General features: G+C 36.1%; 1 protein-coding gene across 6 annotated transcripts in view; it reads left to right on the top strand.

The window, feature by feature from the left end:
• Nucleotides 1-22142, top strand: part of LOC100221996 (TLE family member 1, transcriptional corepressor) — a 164362-nt gene that overhangs the window by 39725 nt on the left and 102495 nt on the right. For all 6 annotated transcript variants that reach the window (XR_012053039.1, XR_012053040.1, XR_012053041.1 and 3 more), the window contains exons 8-14: nt 675-691; nt 8595-8711; nt 11780-11833; nt 13436-13588; nt 14414-14558; nt 15255-15445; nt 16829-16905. Coding sequence is in view for 3 of the 6 variants with exons in the window: in XM_072922372.1 (XP_072778473.1) it covers nt 675-691; nt 8595-8711; nt 11780-11833; nt 13436-13588; nt 14414-14558; nt 15255-15445; nt 16829-16905 (754 nt within the window). In the remaining 3 variants the exon portion in view is untranslated. The remainder of the gene's footprint in view (nt 1-674; nt 692-8594; nt 8712-11779; nt 11834-13435; nt 13589-14413; nt 14559-15254; nt 15446-16828; nt 16906-22142) is intronic.

Genomic DNA, 22142 nt, shown 5'->3' on the forward strand with positions numbered 1-22142 from the left:
ATCTCTAAAGAATTCAAGTTATATAGAATGAAAAAAAAACTGTTGGCAAACTTTAAAATGTCTGCATATAAACCACTGAAGCAAAATTCAGCTTGGAATTTTTCAATATTTTAAAGGGGATCACTAGGTGTCACCTGCTCTGTACTTTGCAGGGCGTTTTGACATCCTGGTAAATGCTTAGTTGTAATAGCAGTGGCCTGCACCATATTGTGGAAAATTGTTAAACTGCATAATGGTGATTTTTTTCAAAGAAAGTAATGTTGTTAAATGGGTGGGTGGGAAGCTAGGGGGAACAAGAATTTAAATTTTGAAGTGAGTGTGTTCAAACAAAAGATTTAGATAATTGCATATGTTACTTAAGTTTCATAATCTTAAATTCTAGTACTCATATTGGGCAAAATTGCACTTGACTAATTTTTGAAAAGAAAATAATTTATTCTGTCATGAAATAAAACTAGGCTTTGTGTATGGTTAAACTGTAAATCATGTTTACAAAATACTGTAATTTTCAGGCAATCACTGTATTAGGAATGTGCAATGACTTATATAAATAAAAGGCATTTTCAAACTGTTTGTGGCTTGTGTTCTAATTTTTTCCCCCCTTTTTTATTTCTGTTCTTGCCTCTGTGTCTGAACGGGCATGTCTGTCCATTTCTTGGTTACTGCGGGAGCAGACAGAGAGCCAGGCACAGTAAGTACCAACATTCCTGCTAATGTTTCCATTTCCAATAATGTAATAATCAGATGATGTGCTGTTTGTCTGTTTTGTCTTCCTTTTAGTTATTTTCATGATGCAAGGTGTATGTATTTTCTGTTAAGATATGTCTTGATTTATGCAGAACACCAGATCATTTGTTTGATGAACTGTATGGAGGAGTCTTGTTTCTGAGCAGAATGCTTTTAGGTAAACTTGAACTTTACCTTGCTTTTTTAGGCAGAAATGGGGCATGAAGCTGCAAATCAAAAAGGATATTGCAAATACTGCATTTTAGTTCAGAGTTAAGATTTCTAGTCTGTAGGATTTTCAGGTATCAGAGTTGGAGAACAGGTGAGAAATTCAAATGTGAGAATTTTAAATGTGTCATGATGATGGTTGGCCCTAGGAGGTTTTTTTACTGCATCTGTTTAAGCCATACTAATGATATTACTGCTTAATTTGTGCTTCAGGTATAACTCCTACAGTGATACTTTTTTCATTGTAGATATAAGCTTAATAGAATTGGCCTTGTCTGAAAAACACTGTGTCGTGGTTTGACACACTGTAAAGAACTACTTGCTGCTTCTCATGCTTTATTTTTCATGTTTTATTTTGAGTGAAATTGCTGTATTAATCTGTTAGAGACGGTCATGTGCAACTTAATTCAAGTAGCAAAGCTCATTCTGTTTATGTCAGAGGTGAATTTGGGCTCTATTTTGTTCCTTTCCTCAATTACAAAAGAAAAGAACTAGAAGAAGTTATTTGACAGATAGCTGTACAGTACTAAACTTCTGACTTTTATTGCTGCTTATTTAATATATATACAAGGCTTGCTTGACAGTTATTTACTGGAAACTATCTGCATATCTTTTGCTGCAGTCTTTTAGTTTTAGATTACTAAGCAAGAAGCATTCATTTCAGCTTGCTTAATGTTATTAATGACAGTGTATCTGCAGAAATAATTTTAAGCTGGGTTTTTATGAAGTCTCTGACATATTAAGGGCTTTTTGCTCTGTGTGGGACATACTTCTTTAAGTGCTGTTAGTTGCCTGTAGGAATCCCTAGCTAGTGTTGGCTCTGTGTTTTGATTTGATTGTTACGTTTCCTGTCCTTGCCCTGGTCCCAGCCGCCCCTGCCCTGTCTGTCATGTAATTTGGTTTAATTAATTTTAATTTTAAGTACTTTTGGTTAACAATTTGAATTTAAGATCAGGTGCTCAGTATTGTGAAATTTGGACTCTGAATTAATCTTGTAGCTGAGAATAGTTCTTGCCTGTGGAAGGAAAACTATCAGAAATTAAACCTCACTTTTGGGTTGTAGGAGAGTTGCAGGATCGCTTGCTTAGTTCACTACAGATGTAAATTTTGATTAAACTTTGTAAAATTGTTACTGCAATTGTTTCTGTATCCATATATCTAACTGATGATTGCTTGCTTATTGCTTGAAGCAGACTGTTTTTATGCTGCTTTTATCAGTAATTAACTTGTAAATAATCTGAGGCTTTATATCATAAAGGAATTTTGCCATGTGGATATATTGAGTTTTGAATACTACACTATGGTCATTCTAGTTTGGTTTTGTTTTTTGTCTCAGTGCAGGATAATACTGCATAGCTAACTTAAACTTTAATAGCTGAATACAGGTGAACTTGAATCTAAAATTGCTTAAATACATTGTTACATGAAAATCTTGACTTAACAGTAAAGGACACCTTCAATGAAAAAATAATTCAAGAAATAGTTATGTTCAACTCTGTGGCTAAATTGATCATCTGAGGATTATGGGCTCTTCAAACTTCTCTAGTTCTCTTGTATTTTTAATGGAATCTTCTTTTAATGTAAAATGCATTGTTAAGGTTAATAGGAAATGGGTCCCAAGTACACAAGGGATAGCAGCAGGTCACTTTGGTTATTATGTGTGATTGAAATCACTTTATAACATCTGGATCATCAAGATAAAATCAATTTGATTTTCAGAATAACATTTTAAAAGTAATGGTGCTGCTAAAAATCCTGACAGGCATGCTTTCACCATCCAAGACACCAAACCCCAGGCTGTTTGTAAGTTACCTAAATTTGCCATGATGTTTTGTGTTACTGTGCAGTTCTACAGTATGATTTCTATCAAATATGTCTAGCATGACCTTCAACCACTATTAGTAGAAGCTAACAGTTTGAAATGTCAGTTTGAAAAGTTAAAATATAATGCCTGTCTATGGGGTTTTAAATTGAGTTTTTGTGACATAACTTTGGGTTAAAGTGTACTGTGACAGATTGGAGTATATTAATTTTTTTAAAGTCTCCTTAGATAAGCAGCAATGAGCTTTTATGTATTGTATGTGTAGAAATACACCAAAATTAGCGAAATTATTGTATTTATAAATTAATATACAGACATGGTTTAATTGTTTTTCATTTTGACCAGTTTAGCTTCTTTTGTTATATCTAAATAGCAAGGGCTATGTTTTTCTTTTGTATATTAGCTCCAGTTTCAGAAAGTAAAATGAAGAAAAGTTTTTTTTTGTAAATGCATGTTTGTGTAATGAGTAACATGTAAGTTAGTAATAATAGTATACTTCCTACATGAATGCTGTAACTATGTTGTCAGGTTTAAATTTCATGCCTACTGGGTAAGAGCAGGTGGGTTTTGGCTGATTAATCTCTTAACCATACCAAACTGGGTCATGTTACTGTGCAAATGCAGGCATCCCTTCTAATATGGCAAATTCTGGCTGCAGATAGTGAAGCCAGGCAAAGAAAGCAAGTTTCGCAACTGAAACTAAAAGCTTTGAGAGATAGCAATGTAAAAGAACTTTGATGTCTACATTTTTTTCTTTAGGAAGCATGCTTGAAGCAGTTTTCAAACTTGTAGGTGTTAATTTACTATTCTAGTATCCTGTTGGGACAGCACAGAAATGCAAATGTTTTGATGCACTCTGTTTTAACAGTAGTAATTTTTGGCCAGTGTAATCTTATTTCATTGTGTACTTAGCATTTACATTAGTTGGTATTTATCTTTTGTCCTCATGAAAAATACTGAGCTTCCTAGGTCCTAAGACGTAGGAAGTATTCATAAATTTTCACAGACATTTTTTTGCCTTCCTTATTGAGTAAATATTGCTATTTGTTTGTAAAGCAAGTACTCTTTTCCTGCAGAAGGAAAATATTCTATGCCCTGAGCTCTCTCAGTCTTAGAGAAGGTTGACATGAACAACTGAGTACTACTTTTTGGAAGATATTACATGCAAGCTGTTTTTGTTTTGTGTTTTAATTCTTTTAATGGGAGAAGAAATTCATAGAAATTGTTATATGGGAGTTTAGAGTACTGATCAGCATACCACAAGTTTGTTTCTTGAACTTTTTGAAGAAAGAATGTCTCCGGACATTGCTCATGTGTATAGCTCTGGGTTGCTATGGTTGCAGTTTAGTTTGTAGCTGATAAAAGGCAACATAAGTTTGATGACAAAGGACAATGGGGTTGAGGTGGTCTGGTAAAAATTTTTATGGATACCTTGATTTTGACAAATAGTAGCTCAAAAATACTGAAATCAACTTATGCCTTGTTAATGTCTTCTGATTGTAAAATCAATATAAATTAAAATGGTGCCTGAAAAAAAGATGAGGTCAAGTAGCTTTCCTTCAGGAGTAATTTGATGCAAAACCTACTGACTTCATAAGTCAGCTTTTGGGTTTTTGACATGCGTGTTTGCAATAAGCATATTGAACAAACTGAAGTTAATGATTCTGGAGTAGAACAGCTTTCAGTGCAATCTTCTTTTGCCTGTCTGGGGGCTTTTAAAGTCCATCTTCCAGCATCTACTCCATTCCTGTCAGTCCTAGCAAAGAGCAACTGATGTTTTGGGTGTAGTTGTTAGACTTGATCCTATTTTGCCTGCTCAGCAAGGAATTGCACCTGTTCCTGTCTATTTGTGCATATCTGTAGATAGCACCCGTGTGTGGTGCAGTGGCAAAGCAGAGGTCCCGTGCATGGTTAAATAAAGTAAACACAGAAGCTCTACTGAGCACCGCAGGCAATCCCAGGTTGTTAGCTGTGGTGAGTGGCTGTGATGGCTGGTGGCTGTCGGCTGTCTTTGGCACAGATGTACAGCCAGTCAGGGAATGACCAAGCACAGAGCAAGTCTACGTGTGTGCACGTCTTTGGGGAAAAGGGGAACAAGAGGACTAAGGAGCCCAGCGCTAGAGAACATCTTAATTGGGACTAGGTGCAGTTGAACCATGTGCACAGATGTAATGTAAATACTGTTATTTAATTGATGTAATGATTAGCATAAAGTCACTTGTCAGTTCTCTATGTACTATTCTGTATGAATTGTCTGTGCTGTATTGTAAGTGGGATAATGGAATAAATGTGATACTCTCAGCCTGCACCTCTGGCAAACATAGTTGAGGTTTGGAAGTGGTTCCTGTGGGGAGCAGCGTGGCAGTCAAAGAGGTGTATTTGAATAATGTGCGTTATATTCCTAGTAGGGAACTTGCCTTCTTTCTGTGCATCAGGACTAGGTTTTTGTTTCACATTTGCCTTCTGGTGGTTTTACTAGTTAACTTTTTCTGGCAGCAGACTTACTTTAGGATCACAAATTGCTTGTTGTACAGCATTTATGTGGTCTGGTATTTCTGACAGGAAAACACATGAAACTTGCTCTGATCTGAGCTTCATGATTCATAAATGTTGCATTGGTAATCCTTAATAAACTGAACTCTTAAGTATGAAAGGAGTATCCTCAGTCACTTATCTAATCTGTTGAAATTAAGACAAAATAAAAATTGGCACTGTTCAGTTTCTCTTTAGGATATAAACTCTGCCTGTATCTTTTTGCCCTTTTTGCATAAGCTTAATCATTATTGAAGATATATCCCAGCTGAAATTTTCTATAGAGTTATTTAAAAAACTGTAGCCAAATTAAAAATTCTTGTCCCACTTTTGAAAATAAGTCACTTGTTAGTAGACCTAGTTAGGAGAACTAAACAGATTACTCTTCTAAATAGAAGATAAGAAAACTCTGATGTTGAAGCTGTTGCTGCTGTCTTCTGGCTGGCCCTGTTTGATAGTGGACATACAGCATGTATAAACTCTGCCAGAGGTAAAATGAGGAAAGGTGGCTCTTCCTATGCTGTTCTCACTGTTCTCTGAACTTTGACATTACAAGGGTGAGAGATATTAATAGTCCAAGGCTTATATGATCATTTCTTTACCAGTTCTTGTTTGTATTTTCATTTATTTAATTTGTTTTTCAATGTTCTTGATTTACTATTTGCACTATTTTAAAATATTCATTTTTTCACATTTGTTAAATTAAATCTTACATATTTGGTAGTTTGAATTATGTAGTAGTTTACAATAGCAAGCTGTTTTTCCTTTACCTGATTTTAGTCACAGTTGTTAGAACTTTCTTGAATATCTATGGGAAACAAAGCAGGAACTTCTTAATTTTTGAGTTTACTCATAGATTTTGCCATTAAAAAAGCACAGTCTTATCTGCAATTTCTGATGTAGCTGTTGGGAAATGAGCTGCTCTACAACAGCTTCCTAGCATGGATGCTCTGATGACAGGGAACAGTGGTTTAAATTAATGTGGTAAGTCATAGAAAGGTTGTGTAAATATGACATATGGGGATATGTTTTGCAGAATAAGCTTGTGATATAATTACATGTTTTTGTGAGAAACCATTAGTCTTTTGGAGAAAAAATAAAGCTTATAATCTTTGTTTAGTGTTTAGGACAGAGTGGGAGTTGAGATTTCATACACTACAATTCACAGTTTTGAAATTCTCCAAGACCAACAGTACAAAATATTGTCAGCATTGTCTAGGTAGACTAAATTTAAAAAGAAAAAAAAAATCAGCAATTGTAGTTATTACTGTAGGTTGCCTAATTTTACAGGCTGTAACTCCAAATAGCAAGTTTGCTAAATTTTTTCCAGATGTTGCCTCTTTGCTACCTTTCTGCTATTCACACTTTTTTTTTTTTTTTAATTAAAGTGAGGAACTGACTTTATTCTCTTTACTGCGTTTGCTTTAATTGTTTTAATCTCAATTCTTCAGTAGAAAAATATATATTTTTAGTTATTTTTATTCAGGAAATTATCTCTTAACCAAAAGACTTTCTTCCTTAAGAGGAAAACACCTCTGGTTAAGTTTCAGTTGATCTCTTGCGTCTTAAGGTGTTTCTACTGCTTCTTCAGATGTTTCTACTGCTAATGCTGTTTCTAAGCATGATGGTTTTAACATTAAAATATTGAAAATCAGTTTTAATGGTTTTCAGACTAGTGAATGAATCCCTGAATTTGTGTCCATCTGGGAGGAGATAAGGGGCTAAATTCCAAATGTATTTGTCAAGGCAATTAGTTCAATGATCCAACAAGCCCACCTTTTAGCCACAAAACATTTTGGTAAAGACATTATTTTGAGCTTCTTTATACTGAATTTCAATAGACTCTCCTATATGCTTTATGTAAGCCCTTTGGCATTTGTTTAGCTTGAATAGTCATGAATAAAAGAGCTTAGAGTTGGCTTTAAAGTGCAGCTTCTGAATTACGAAAAAGAGGATTCAGATTGCCTTATGTACCCTGTTTCCTTGTCCTTCTCCTTGGGGCTAAACATTTGTGTCTGAGCAAAACTATCTTGATGTCTTCAGGTTTTAAAGGGGAAGCTATTCAGCGCACAGTTCACTGGCTATTTGTATGAGTTTATGATATATGACAAGTAAATATCTCTGTCTCTTGGGTAGATCTAAATACGTGCTTTGAGGGCTTACACTGAAGTTCATGTTGGTATTAGACTTCTCTCTCTCAAGAGATACATGTATGGATGTAAATACGTGTTTACTTATAGATTTATGTGAGCCTATCTTTATTTATCTAAGCATGTACTTGGCTTTTAGGATCTAGGCTTACCAGTTCTTTGTGAAAGGAGATTTTTTTCTCAACCCATTCAGTATTGTTCACAGCATTAACACATCAGTGAACAAATTGCCCTCTTGCATATGCTAATCCTGCACTTAAAAGAACTCATTGTAACACATTTTAATGCTTTAGCTGGAACTGAGATGGAGATGGGAATCGGGAATCACAGGCATATCAAATTGTCATGTGACTGAAAAATGTCTAAAATGCTCTTTGGGTCAACAGTTTGTTTTTAGCATAACTTAGCATCACTGAAAGCAGTCCATGTAGTTTGAGGAAAAGATTAGTCTTTGCTTTTGTCTTTTGTGTGCCTGTGTTGGCCTCAGTTTTTCAGATCAAGTCTGATTAAGCAACACTTTAGCCTTAATTTCACACTAGTAGTGAAAGTAAAAATATTTGATCTTTGTTTGCAATACATTTGTTGAAGGAATCCAATTGGAGTTTACTCCAGCTAACAATTGATTACTGCATAACCGTATTCAGCATATACTTGTTATTTTAGGCATTAAAGGCAAGCTGCTGTTTATCTGTCCATACCTGCAGGTGTACATACCAAAGCCTCATCTATTTATGATGTTCTAAAAGTGACTGATCAATCAGATTGTGTAGTAAATATTTTTATTATATGTAATCTGAGCATTAAAAAAAAATAAAATCGTTTTTACTTGCTCATGAATAAACTGCAAGCCTGCTTCTTCTCCTAAACAATAAATTCAGTTGAATTAATTAGTTAAATAGATGGTGACTGACAAGTGAACTAAACTTTTGATAAGTTGGACAATGAAAAGCCAAGCTTCTTAGAATTTGTGAAGCTGTACATGTTTGCCTGGAGGACTTTGTTTTGAATTAAATTGAATTAAAAGAATAAGTACGTATAATTTTTTAAAACATCTATCACACCAGTTTGAATTTTTAGGAATATATGGAGGGATCCTAAAAAGAATTTTTGATTGACCTTGTGTTTTGTCTTTACAGAGTAATTCTCTGTTGGTCCCTGACAGTCTACGAAGCACAGATAAACGCAGGAATGGCCCTGACTATGCCAATGACATCAAAAAGAGAAAGGTGGATGATAAGGATTCCAGCCACTATGTAAGCAAATCTGTGTCAAGGAAATGATTAATTTATTTGCACATACTGTGCTTGTATGAGGGGTAAAAGAGCTGTGAAGAGCAAGGCAACTTTTGTATGGCTGAAGTAGTACATGAATATATGTGCTAGAGAGGCACAAGATTCAAATTTTGGAAAGAGTAGTGACTCAGTAGTTTGGGATATTGTGAAGTAATAGTCCTCAGTAGGAGTAGCTGTTTGGGATTCACGTGTGCTCTGGGGTATTTTTCAGAGTTTTAGTGACATTCTTGCTGGACACCTCAAGAAACTGCAGGTTTGTTTGAAATGGAGGATTTTGTTATTGAGAGGAGTTTGGTAAATTTTAATCATAAGTAGTTATTACCATGCTGAGTTATAATTATCATTACAAATTGCATATGCTGTCAAACTGTATCAACTTACTGAATTTTACTTCTGGCTGATAAGGCAATTTCAGCAGAAAGCAAATTGAAATATTGGAAGTTCAGAGTTTTGTGTTCTGCATTTTTAACTAGCTTGCTTGTTGCTTGGCTTTAAAGAGACACTTCAGTGCAACAATGTGTGTGAACATCAGAAGGTTCACACAGGCTTTTGACTTCAAGTCTAAATTCTCAGCCAAAACACAGGATAGTACTTAAACAGGCCCAAGAGACTAGGATTGGTGTGAGAGAGTACTGAAAAGCAAAATTCAAATCTATTAGAACATACTGTACTTTGATGTAGCAATAATGTGGCAAATTGTCTGGTTTATGTGATTCAGATCACTAATTAGTTCTTGGTTACTGAAACCTAAGAGAAAATTAGGTGCCATTTTATGTTCTCAGTATTTGGTAGGGTAATTTTAATTTCTCTCCACTTGAATAATATCTTTGAGCAGCTATTAGATATTTTAGTGCTGTTAATGGTTTTACAAGCTGTATTTCCACCACTTTCTAATAACAATGTTTTAATTTACAGAAGGGTTTGGCAAACTTCCCTCAACTTTAAGAATTTGATACTTTATTGGCATTTTTTATTTTAAGTATTTGGAGATTAAGTATTCTTAAACTATGCTTGATATAAAAAGGAAGGAAAAGTTTAACTTGTGTTCTGTTTCTACCATAAAGAAATGTAAAGGATGCTATTGCACAGTAGAAGCAGTCTTTAATCCACATTTTAAGTGTGTTTCTGCCCTCTATTTGGAATGGATTTTATAGCTAAAGGCAGCATCAAGTTAAAAAATGGCGCAAAACAAGGATATTTGAAAGTTCCAGATTTATTCTGGAACTTTCAAATATCCTTGTTTTGCGCCGTTGAAGATGATTTTTTTGAAGGTCCACCGATTAAGCAAATACAGATCTGCTGATTTTGAGCTTATTTTAGAGGAATCCCTTGTAAGGACAAGGGAATACTTGTGTCAAAAAGGACATAAATGAGTTGTAGGACCTGTAGCTTTTGGAATAAGAATAAAAAGTGAATTTTTTTCCCTTTTTTAACTTTTGACTAATTTTCATATTAGTACCTATGTAGTTTCACTGCATGAATTTATTAGTGAGGAGACTCTTCTGACATTAGAAGTTACTGGAGATGCCTTTGATAGTCCCAGGAAGTTTCTTTTTATTAAGATGACAAAGTTGCTAGGGTTCACATAAACATTGCATTGCAACTAATTTTGTCCTCCTTCAGAGGGGCGTTTCTGGCAAACAAGTGTCCCTTCTCCCATAGTATCCCACATTCTCCCACCTGTTCTAGCACTCTGGGTTCTTCATACTTTTCCAGAGGTGGCAGAAAAATTGAGCTAAGCTGTTACTGTCCTTTGTTTTGACCTTTTGATTTGATAGCTTCCTGAGTAGCAAATAGAGTGACCATTCTGTGTCCAGTGGTGCTCTTGGATCCCTAATATATTAGTGTTATTTCTTGAAGCAAAATTCAGCTGTTAACAGAAGAGAAAGGTTGAAACTACCTGTTGGTTAAGGAGTATTTTTCAATTGGATTTTGGGGGGTTTTTTTTGGTTGGTTGGTTGGTTTTGGGTTTTTTTGTTTGGTTGATTTCGGGTGGCTTGGTTTTGGTTGGGTTTTTTTTTAAGCATTGTGGCCTGAAATGAAAGTAGGTATTTAGTGTTATGTGTGAAAGCTCAGGCATTTTGAAAGCAAGAGATGGAGGACAGTTGGGCAATCTTGTATGTTCTGTTTGTTTGCATAGAAGCTTTTTAGCTAAAAGTAGTTTTACTGGAAATACCAAACTTGCTGCTACAAAAATTTAAAGTTTTGACATTCACTTCATTTCTTTGTTTAATTTTGAGTCAAGATTTGCCTTCTCATTGATACACTCTGGGGTGCTGTGGAAATCACTAGACCTCTGTATCAGAGTGTGTCTACTGGGGCATCCTGGCCCCTGTTGGAAGGAGGGACCAGGAGGCACTACAGTAACAGCAATCATTTGTAGACCAGCTCAGGTGAACATCAATCTAAATAAATGTCAAAATGCAGTTTGACAAGCTGCAGTAGAAAATTTCTGTTTAGAAACATCCATGTATTTTGCTTTTCTTGGGCAGAAATGTTGAAATTCCTTGGCATTTCTGAAGGTTTTTCTTCCCAGAACTTTTGATTTCAAAACTTGCCTTTTTGAAAAAAGGGAAAAAATGGTATTATCACATTAAGGAAGATGATTCATCAAACATGCTAAAAAGCTTCATTTTCCTGAGATCTGTTTTTTGGTGTTTTTCCAGGCATGCATAAACAGTACTTCCTCTAAATTAAGATTTGTGTATGAACAGAGTATTAACTACTTTTAGGAGTAGTGATAACACTGTTTATGATGGTAATAAAGGAGGGGTTTGGACCATCCTGCGCTGGTGGCGAGATCCCCATTTTTCAACTAGTTCTACCTTACTTGGGTTTTACTGTTACAGCAGAAATAAGGTGTTGTGTTTCTGTTTTAATTATTCTCCCTACTTCTAATAACTTAATAAAAGGCTGTTTGTTTTTTGTTTAGGAAAAACAAAAAAATGTCTGAGTAGATGCATAGTCTTTCTGTCTGGGCTCTTATTGTACTGATTGAAATGAACACTATATTTATTTATTTTTAATAGGACAGTGATGGGGACAAGAGTGACGATAACTTGGTTGTAGATGTATCCAATGAGGTAACTTTTTTCATTTTTGTAGTCTTGACATTTGCCCAAAGGTGAAAGGAAAAGTACATTTAGTTGTTAGAAGAAAAACAATCCTTTGTGGATATGTTAAAATATTCACAACTTCTCCTTTTTATTAGTACTATGTCTTCCTCTGAGCCTTATCTGGTTGCCAATCTCAGTTTTTCCTTCTGCTGCTTTGCCCCAGGTCCGTTCTCTCTGCAGCTAACATTTTGACATTTCCCAGCTGCTCTGTAGTGTAGAGGGTTGTGGTGAACTGCATGTGGACAGCTGAGGTTTTCAAATTCCTGTCTTTGAATGAAAAAGGAAGACATTATCTAAAGTTGTATTACACAGTAGGATTGTTATTAAAAAAATTACCTTAAAAATTGCTTGTATTTAAATCTCCTACATTAAAGACATTTTCCAGAAATGCTGTTTTTTCTAGAATGAAGTTAGTTTACAAGATTTTCCAGAGATTGTAGACAACGTTTTTCTCCAGGGCTGAGATTTGGTAATGGCATCAAGGTAATGGGATGAGTGCTCCCTTTTCTTCATCTTTTATTTTATATAACAGACAGATTTAGGAAGCCTGAATATGGTAGTGAGGTTCTTCAGATCTGTGAAAAGCACACAAAGAGGAGCTGGTAGAGAGAGAAGTGCCCTCAGTAGCCTGAGGTGCCCAAACAATGTCAGCCAAGTAGAAAAATGGGTGTCCAACTAGTGATTTTAGTAATCCTTTCAGAAGGTCGCCTTACAATGAACTGCTTAATAATCAGCCAGTAGACTTACTGCCCTTTTGTGAGGTGTGATTTCTCCCTGGTGCTATTCTTATGAGCCAGAGGAGCATGGAGAACCTGCAGAGCTCTGATAGCATTGTAACTCATGGGGTTGGCTATTTCAAGTAAGAGTAAATGCTGAGAGTGCCTTTGGAACAGAGAAAAATAATCACCTGAAGGGTGATTTCAGTTTTCCTTTAGATGTAAGTGGCAATGCAATTACAGATGGTGTTTAGCAAAAATGTGACAGCTATTATGGCATATAAAGATCCCTATGTGGGCCATTCCACTTAAGAGTTGGACTCGATGATCCTTGTGAGTCTCTTCCAACTCAGAATACTCTGTGAAATCTGTGAAGGCATGAGTCTGCCTCTTCTTCTGAAGGTAGAGATAAGCAAGGGTTTTATCATCTATAAGAGGTTATTGAAATGTTTATTGCAACTAGCAGAGCATGGAGAACGTACATGATAAAAACTGTGTCAGGTTACTGCAGTTTCTCTTGGTCTTCCTTGCTTTTACCACGTTTTCCACACTTGCTTTAGTTTGTACTTAGGAATCCTTGGAGGCTCTGTCCTTAAGAACAAGTTATTATTACAGTGTAAAATAAAAACAGATTGCTTATTATATGACTTTATGTACTTCTCTAGGCTGATGAAGGGATTTCAGCCTTTTTTCTACAAAGATAGCAAAAAGTCTTGTCATTTGCACTTACTGTTTAAATTCTTTTAGTTTGGTGAGGATTTTTTGGTTTATTTCTTCCATAGACTCCTTAGTGGTGTTTGTATACCGGTTTATGACACAGTTCTACGCTGTTCTTCCCTTCCCATTGTTTTAGGATCCTTCTTCCCCAAGGGCAAGTCCTGCTCACTCACCACGTGAGAATGGTATCGATAAAGCCCGCCTACTGAAGAAGGATGCCTCCAGTAGTCCAGCATCTACAGCCTCTTCAGGAAGTTCCACTTCCCTGAAATCCAAGGAAATGGGTCTGGTAGGTAGCAGTCAGTGGGCCAGTTAGTCTTCTTTCATGTAAAATCTGACTCTCCACTATTCTGCATCTACTTGGCACAAATTACCTCTCATTAAACATTTGAGGCTGAAATTGCCTACTGTTTTTCCAAATCTTTGAAGTATTATTGAGCTTTCTTCCTCAGCAGTATTTTCTGCCTTGTTTTGATTTCCTGTATTTCCTACATTTCTGTCAAATGAGTTGCAAATCTATTACAAGGAACAAGTGTGACTTAAGCATTTGTGTGGTGGTTTTTCTGGAAGTAATAACTTACGGTTTAACATGGCCTGTGAATAGTCACTAAGAAATTCTTCAGATTTTTTTGTTAAACTCTTCTAAATAGGCTGTTATTCCTTGGAGGCTTTTTCTTGTAGTATCACTAATAATTTGTTCTGATTCTCTGTGTCATGTTTTTTTTTTATATATTATCAGCTATGGTAGTATTTTGGTTTTGCAGTTAGACTTTCTGTGTCAAATAATAATTGAGATATTAATGATTTCAAACTAAAGTGGTTTGGTAATGCATGCTGTATTTTCCTGAAGAAAAAATTAGCTCAGGCATTCCTTTTTATATGTCAGTAGAAGAGGGAAAATAACTTTCTATGTTTCTTATTTTAATTTTGGCAGTAATCAAAAAGGTCAGCATTTCTCTCTCACGAGTTAATGTTGTCAGCATTGTGTGGATTTATGAAAATTGGCTAAGGGACTAGGTAGTAGGTGCCCAGCATCCCAGCTGCTGTTGTGATAAATTGTATAATATGGCCTGGATTAAAAATAATACTCATTTAATTTGTTTAATGATACCAGCATGAAAAAGCCAGCACGCCTGTTCTGAAATCCAGCACACCAACTCCTCGAGGTGATGTGCCAACCCCAGGCACTAGTGCAACTCCAGGACTACGTCCAGGCCTTGGCAAACCTCCAGCAATGGACCCTCTGGTTAACCAAGCTGGTAAATGCATTACCTCATGGTTTTTTATGGTTCCAAAATTAATCTATTTTTTACACATGTGACTGTTAACTAAATATATTGCTTTGTTCTTGATATCAAGAGAGGGCTTGATGAGAAGCAGATGTTTGGATTATCAGGAGTTTGAATATCTTTCTGTCTCTTAGTATTCTTTGTTTACTTTTGTATTTATCTTTTTTTGCAAATAATCCAGAGACCAAATGTAATATAAAAAGACTTCTCAGAAGTTTCTGGTACTTATTCTGCATGCAATCTCTTCTACAGTCTTTGTCTGAGTCTACTAATATTTGCTGCAGTGCACAGCTTGACAAATGCTGGGGGAAGTTTACTTTTGCTATTCAGGCTGGTGCACACAGTTGCTTCAGACATGAGCTGTGTAAACCATGTCTGTCAGCTTTACTGCTTAATTTGGCAAAGAAGATATTAATGTAAACAGGGGAATATTACAGAAATGGAAATAGGTAATGCTAGAAGAGATTGCTAGAAGTAATCAGCAAGTTCAGACTTCAGTAGATGTTTTTTTACCCTGAAAAGAGCTGGTGGTACTGACAGATTATGGCAGTGTTTCTTGACAGCGTGTGAGAGGGGAAGGTAAGGTCTTTTAGGGGAGGAAGAAAGGGCTTCTTTCCTGTATGCAGGAATACATAAGTAAGCCCACTTAATTTCGTTATTCTCTAGCTGCAGGTTTGCGGACACCGTTGGCAGTACCAGGACCCTACCCTGCTCCGTTTGGAATGGTACCTCATGCTGGCATGAATGGAGAGTTAACCAGTCCAGGGGCAGCCTATGCCAGTCTGCACAATATGTCACCCCAGATGAGTGCTGCTGCTGCTGCAGCTGCTGTGGTTGCCTATGGACGATCTCCTATGGTAGGCCATACGTTGCATGCAGTCTCAGTCCTGTGAGTTGTGGTTCACTGAGAAAAGCTGCATGCTTCATTTAGCACTGCAGAATTCCCAGCTCATAACAGTGCCAGAAGCTTGACAGCTTCACTGCATGCTTCACTTTGCTGTGTGGATGAAGAAACAAATTTGCACCTTCAAAACAAAGAATTTCAGTGTATTAATGTATGTTTTCTTTGTCCTTCACCTTTATCGGGCCTTTGACTGATGAATAAATACCAAAAACTTACTTTGTGCTGCTGTAAATGAAAAAGTAGCTTTGGTACACGTAAAGTATTTCACTGTAGCTGTGGACATCTGCTTTTTTGTTGCTGAGCCACATTGGTATTCCATATAGACATAACAAATTAATCTTGAAGCATGTATCTGGGTCTTCGTCCCTGTATTTTGTTGAGTTTTTTGTGGAAATCAACCTGAGAAGTTAGTCAGTACCTGTTTTGGAGCTCTGAGATCAGGTGTGTTAAGCATACTTGCTGTTGTGTAAGTATGTAAGTAAATGGAACCTGGTAGTTACAGTGGCTGTCACACAGAATAACCTAGGAACCTGGTTCTGTAAACATGAGCTTGATGGCAGCTTTCTGCATAGACAAACGTACCTACTTGTAAATTTTCAAAGTTGGATTTATGCTTGTCAGCTTCTCATTATTGTTTCTATAACAACTTTTTTCAAACTGTGCAAATTTTAAATAGCCTATACCCTCCTTTTAAAGCAATATGAATGTTTATTCTAGTATAATGTTCAGAAGAAAAACAGTATTTTTGTCCAGAATTTCTGCTTGGATTATTTGCTAAACACACTCAAAATATAAAAATTCAGTAAAATTGCAGTATGTAAGTAGAATGTTGTTTTCTTAAGCTGTGGATGAGCTTGTTTGCACCTTACAGTGTGTCTGAGAGATCTTTCAGCTGTTGTGCCCACACAGAAAGCTGTGGAGGCAGTGAGATCCTAGGTGGGCCCCAGAGCTACTTCCCAGTACCACACTGTGCCAGCCTAAGCAATGCTAGCTCTCTCAGGAGTGAAAAGCACTGGCATAGCTTGCTGCTGATATGGACTCTGCTTCCAGGGCTAACACAGGACTCTCCCTGCTAACTAGGACTGCTGGGTAATGCTCAGTGTGTGAATCCATGATAAATTATTTTCTGCTTTTGTATGAGTGCTTCTATCAGAAGATTGTGCAGGGAAAAGGTCTGGGTTTTGCCCCGCAGTGGAGGGTCATGCAGTTATCTGATACTGTGGGTAAAAACCACCTTTTGATTAAATGCGTAGTATCTTGGGAGTGGAGGAAAGAGACTTGCTGAGAAATGGATGAGAAGTTCCAAGTGTGAGATTCATTCACTTTTTGTTGTCAGGTTGGGTTTGATCCTCCTCCTCACATGAGAGTACCTGGAATTCCTCCAAATCTAGCAGGGATTCCTGGGGGAAAACCGTAAGTAACTTTTAACATTTTGGTAACATCTGCAATATTTAAAGGGAATGAAGTTATATTTGTCAGTGAAGAGGGATTTCGAAGGGGATAGTGTGTGGTTGTTTTTAAGAGGGTGTTTCAGACCTCTCTAGGTAAAACCTGCAGCATAAAAGTTCTCAAATGGTAGTTGTCATATCCCAAAAGAGGTGTATATATACCTATTTCCAAGTTGTTGAAGGTATACTTTAAGGTTTTTTTAATTTCATTCTTTCTGGTGGGAGATTAAGGGGACAACAAACTAAACAGTAAATAGTGGTAAAATGTGTCAGATAAAAATATGTTGAAACTAAAATTTGCACTACACCAGGATCAATGTGTATTGCAAACTTGCAGACTCCTTGTCTGGCACTTGTTTTATCAGGCATGACTGTCTGCAACTGATGACAGTAGGTATCTGGAGCAGTTACTTTAGCAATAGATTACACACACTTTGCATAATGGAGCAAGCTGTTTAGAACTTTTGTGTGAGTGCAGCTGGAGACCAAAAGGATGGTGAAGGAGTTGTAGAGCAGGTGGTGCATAGATGTAGAAGAGTTTCCACAGTAAGTTATTTTTATTTAAAAGTTTTGATTTTTGGTAAAGCAATTATTAAATAAAATGGTTGTGTGATGCTGTGACTTATTGATATTTCAATTAAATAAGTTCAGCAGCATACACGAAATGTTTCAGTAATTTGGCTTTGGTAGACCATTGACTCTGAATTTAACCAGTGCAGTAGACTCATAAGCATGTATGACCTCTGAAAATGTGCAATTAATATGTTTAGTTATTTCTGGACAACTAGTCTATGTGGGTTCTAACAGAAGACATTTAACTCAGCTGTTTTTCTGGAGAGAATGAAGTAGAGAGAACTCCTAACAGTTTTTTCAACACTGTTTGAACTTGTTCTTTGTTCACACTTGGCAGTCAGTCCTGATTTCTCTTTTAACAGGAACTTGCAATTAGAGTAGTTTTTCTCTACCTAGGTACTTACAAAATTTTGAAATTTATTCAGCACATTGGACTTTCTGTGCAGGATGTTCATATTACACAATGTCTATTTACCAATCTAAATTTAATTTTCCTTTTACAGTTTGAGGAAACATTTATAGAAACTATTACTTTTAGGATGCTGTGGTGAAAATTATATCCTCACACATTTCTGTTTGCTTTGACTTTGGACTAGTGATACCTTGTAATGTCTTGTAAACATTCTTGAAAGGACAGATTACAGGCAAAAAAAAAGTATATTTTCTTCTGATCTTTTCCTATAACAATAGGAAAGCAGCAGACTTAGTTTGGAAAGCCATCCTAAATGTGTTTTTGTGGTTATCCACCATGCTTCTGGGAACAGGCTTAGCTATCTGTTGGCAGTGTGAGAAACCTGTTAAATCTTGGTTGTACTTAAAGTTGGTGGTGTGTTGACAAGATTAGTGAAGTGCAGGCTCAATGAGTTGGTGTTGTGTATCAAATGTGGTGTATTTAAATTTAGTGCAGTAAGGATCAGGCTTTGTACTTAAAACTCAGACACAGTCTTGCTGACTTTCATGGAATTTGGCGTACTTAAATAAAAAGTATACTTTTGAAAATTGCATAATTGAATGGCTCTAAGTTTTTACTTCTAAACAAGTGTATTCATAAGCTTTCAATACCATATTTCGTTGCTTTGCAAGATTGTATACTGTAATCTAGCAAAACCTATTTTTGTTGAGAAATTTTGTTCACAGAAATTTTCTGTGGCTGACTTCTGGTTATTACACTGTTCAAGGACAGCATATGTGTACTGCTGTACTTTGTATCCTGGTAATTTAGTTAAATTATTGGTGGGGGGAACTGTGTGGGGGTTGCAAATATCTCACTTCTGTTTTTTTTCTCCTGTAGTTTCTCTAGGGAGCAGATATAGTTGTGCAAACTGGTGGTGTATGCCTTGTTAATTTCAAAGTCAGCCTTTTTCTTGATTGCTAATACAGTGACACATTGAATTTGTTTCATTAGATGTGAAGTTTTAGTTGCAAGTGGTACAGAGAATTTTCGAATTGAACTGTTGAATCCCCACTCATATGTGTATGCTTCATGCTGCACATTTTTTATCTACAGTTATGGTTATACTGTGTTTTCACCCAATAGAAAATTATATTCCCTTCTTTCTAAAGGATGGACACTTCTGATAGCACTCAGGATTTTTAAGCCTAGTATGTTCTGAGATCTCTTAATGACCTGCTTGTTTGAAAAATGTGTAACTTGTTAAAAATCCACTTGGACATGAACATGTGGTGTCTGAGTCGTGAACACTTTTGTTCTGATGCATTTTAATATGCCCTGGACTGTGAGTTTTGGTGTGTTCCTCTAATATTTTTTTTTTTCTTTGAATAGTCTTTTTAACAAGTACTTAGCTTTTAGTATTCTACCTGCTGAAATAACATTCTTATGGATTTCTGGTTTATGTGAACCATGTCTTTTAAGAGCTGGATTTTGGACTAAATACAGAGTTTCAAGATGAGTGGTAAGGTTTATATCCACAGTACTGCTTCCCTGGTGTCTAAAATTCTGAATTAATGGTAGTATTAAGGACAAATATATTTCTCAGCATGTTTTCCTGGACAGTAAAAAGAGCTGAAAATATATGTTTCTTATATTAATAGGAAAGGGAAACTTTATGAGGTAAATGTTAAATCTTCTTCCTTCTACTTATAAGCTGACTGTTCACTGTGTTTGTGGAGCAATTTTTTGGAATTGCTTGATTTCAGTACTGTTGTGTTCTACAGGTCTTCATACTTTTACAGTGAATGTACAATGAGAAATTTTGTAAAGGAAGGCTAATTTTACTGTATTATAAAAGATTAAGGGCTGTGTGCATCCCTGCCATTTATATCTAAATAGAACCATTTGGTGACATGTACGAAGATGAAAACTTAGTCATTTCTGTACAAATATGTCCATCCTTATTTCTTGGCATTTTATTCTATATGATGAAACAACACACTCAGATATGCATTGTTTCTTGTGATAAGTACAACTAAGAATGAGCTAGAGTGCTGAGAAAAGCTGAAAGCAAAATGAACTTGTGAATGGAAGGAACTTTTGTTTTCATGTTTTACTGTCAGGGGTATTGTTCTGCTAGTTAAAAGAAGTCTGCTTGAATTGAAGAGATGAAGTGGAAGTTTTTGAGGGATATTTTTTAAGATGTTATTTAGGAGTCAGGAATTATGTGCATTTTTACCTCAATCTGAATACTTAAGAGTAGCTGGTAGGTAGTTTAGTTAATTTCATATATTCTTGGGTAGTGAATTAATTATCCTGAACTCTCCTCAGCATATCAGATAATACTTACTTGCTGTATACTTATTTGGAAATTGGAGAGTTAAGCTGAGAAATTGGTTTGTATTAGTATCACTTAACTATGTTGCTGTGCTTAGGAACTCTGCAGGTTCTCAGTGCTTCTTTGACACATGTGAGAGAAGTCTCTGGATGCAGTAATTCAAAAGACTATTTCCATTATTCAGAAATAATATAAGTATACTATTTCTCAGAACTCTTCTAAGCAAAAAGCACAGGATTTTGTCTTGTAATTGTTCTTGTCATAATATTCCGTTAATATGTATTTCTTGATATGTACTTAGTGTATTTTATATTAAATTTTAATTTCATTTTTATAAGATAATTTTCTTTGTTTGTTGTTAGCCCAACACAAGAAAGGACTCTCCTTTGACCAAAGAGGGCTAATCATGGAATCCATTATAGGATAGCCATCTTTCACACAAATAGAATGCTCTGAGTGAGACAGAAAACTGTGCTAGTCATGAGACTAAACAGCAGTTACTGGCATACATAGTCAGTTCTAAAAGAAAAATCGGTGATCAAGTGATACCTGTGAAGGAGTTCTGAGCTTTAGGAAGCTCAAGAATTTGCCAGATTTTGCTAGTTGTTGACTCCTTTGAGGTTAAATAATGAAAATTCTTGTAATTTTTGAGAATTGAGGCCTGTAAATATGTCTAGTGCAATAAAAATTAAATCTTCTGTAGGTGTGAACTGTAAGTACAGTCGTTCCCAGGAGCAGCAGGATCTCTCTCATGATGAAGAGGAAGCCAAGGGATGCAGTGTTTGAGCTGCAAATAGTCATGTGCACTGCTGCTGTCTCCTGCATTCTTCTGGAGACAGACACTTCTCCTTGTCCAGGGAGTGTCTGGAGTGTCAGTCTGGCAAACCATGCAAGCCTTTTCAAGGTTAAAAGGTACTGTGTAACAAAAAACTCGTCTCTAGCAGAGACGAATCACTAGACTACCATAGTGTAAGTATGCTGGCAGTGGTGATGTTAGCATTACTTGCGACATATCTTCAAGCAAACAGGAACATTTACTGTTTTGTGTGCTTGTCTTGGCAGAGGGATTTGGCAAAGTGTAGCCATTTCTTTCTACAGTGGATTGCACTGTAGAAAAAGCTGTCTTGGCTTGTAAGAAACTATTGCTGGTCTGTTTGTTAGCCCATCACACTCAGTCTTCCTGTATCCTGATCAACCAGTCTTAGAAGCAAAGGCTAAAAAAGAGGTACTGCTTCTATGATTAGAATAGCCCCATTTTAAACACAGACATAGTAGTAAAATTCTACATGATTAAAAAATAAACTGGGTAGGCTTCTGATGTTTCAAAGCATAAGAATCACTACAGTTCTACAGTAAATAGGAAGTACTTGAAAAATGTTTCTGTTATCTTCCTCACACTTTTATCTCAGCAAGAACTGAGAAGCTCTGTGTATGCACCTAAGCATTTTGAAACACTAATTATTTAGGCATTTTGAATCGAACAGAACATTTAAGTTGTAACCTTCAAATTAAAAAAAAGTGATGGACAAGTAGGTTATTAATCTTGGACATGCTGGAAAAAATGGTCTAATACATGCTTAATTGTTTTGCTTCAGTCCATGATAAAAGCAAGGGTGGGCTGAAACTTCAAAGTTGTACAGTTCTGTGTACTCTTATTGCTAACAAATGCTGTGCAACTGACTTTGATCTGGAGCCCAGGATGGGGCAAAACTTTTCAGTGTCTTAATGCTATAACTCTTTTGTTGAATTCTGTCGGTGAACCTGAGCAGTTCAGCCTCCAGCAACCTTGTTGCCACTCCTGTTCTGCTCCCTCTCCTGTCCTGTGTCTGATCTGTTTAGTGAATACCTACTTTGGGACGATCTTGTCTCTTTTCTTCACAGGAAGGAATGGGTTTCTACT

The sequence above is a fragment of the Taeniopygia guttata genome, chromosome Z, assembly GCF_048771995.1.
Source record: "Taeniopygia guttata chromosome Z, bTaeGut7.mat, whole genome shotgun sequence".
Lineage (NCBI taxonomy): Eukaryota > Metazoa > Chordata > Aves > Passeriformes > Estrildidae > Taeniopygia > Taeniopygia guttata.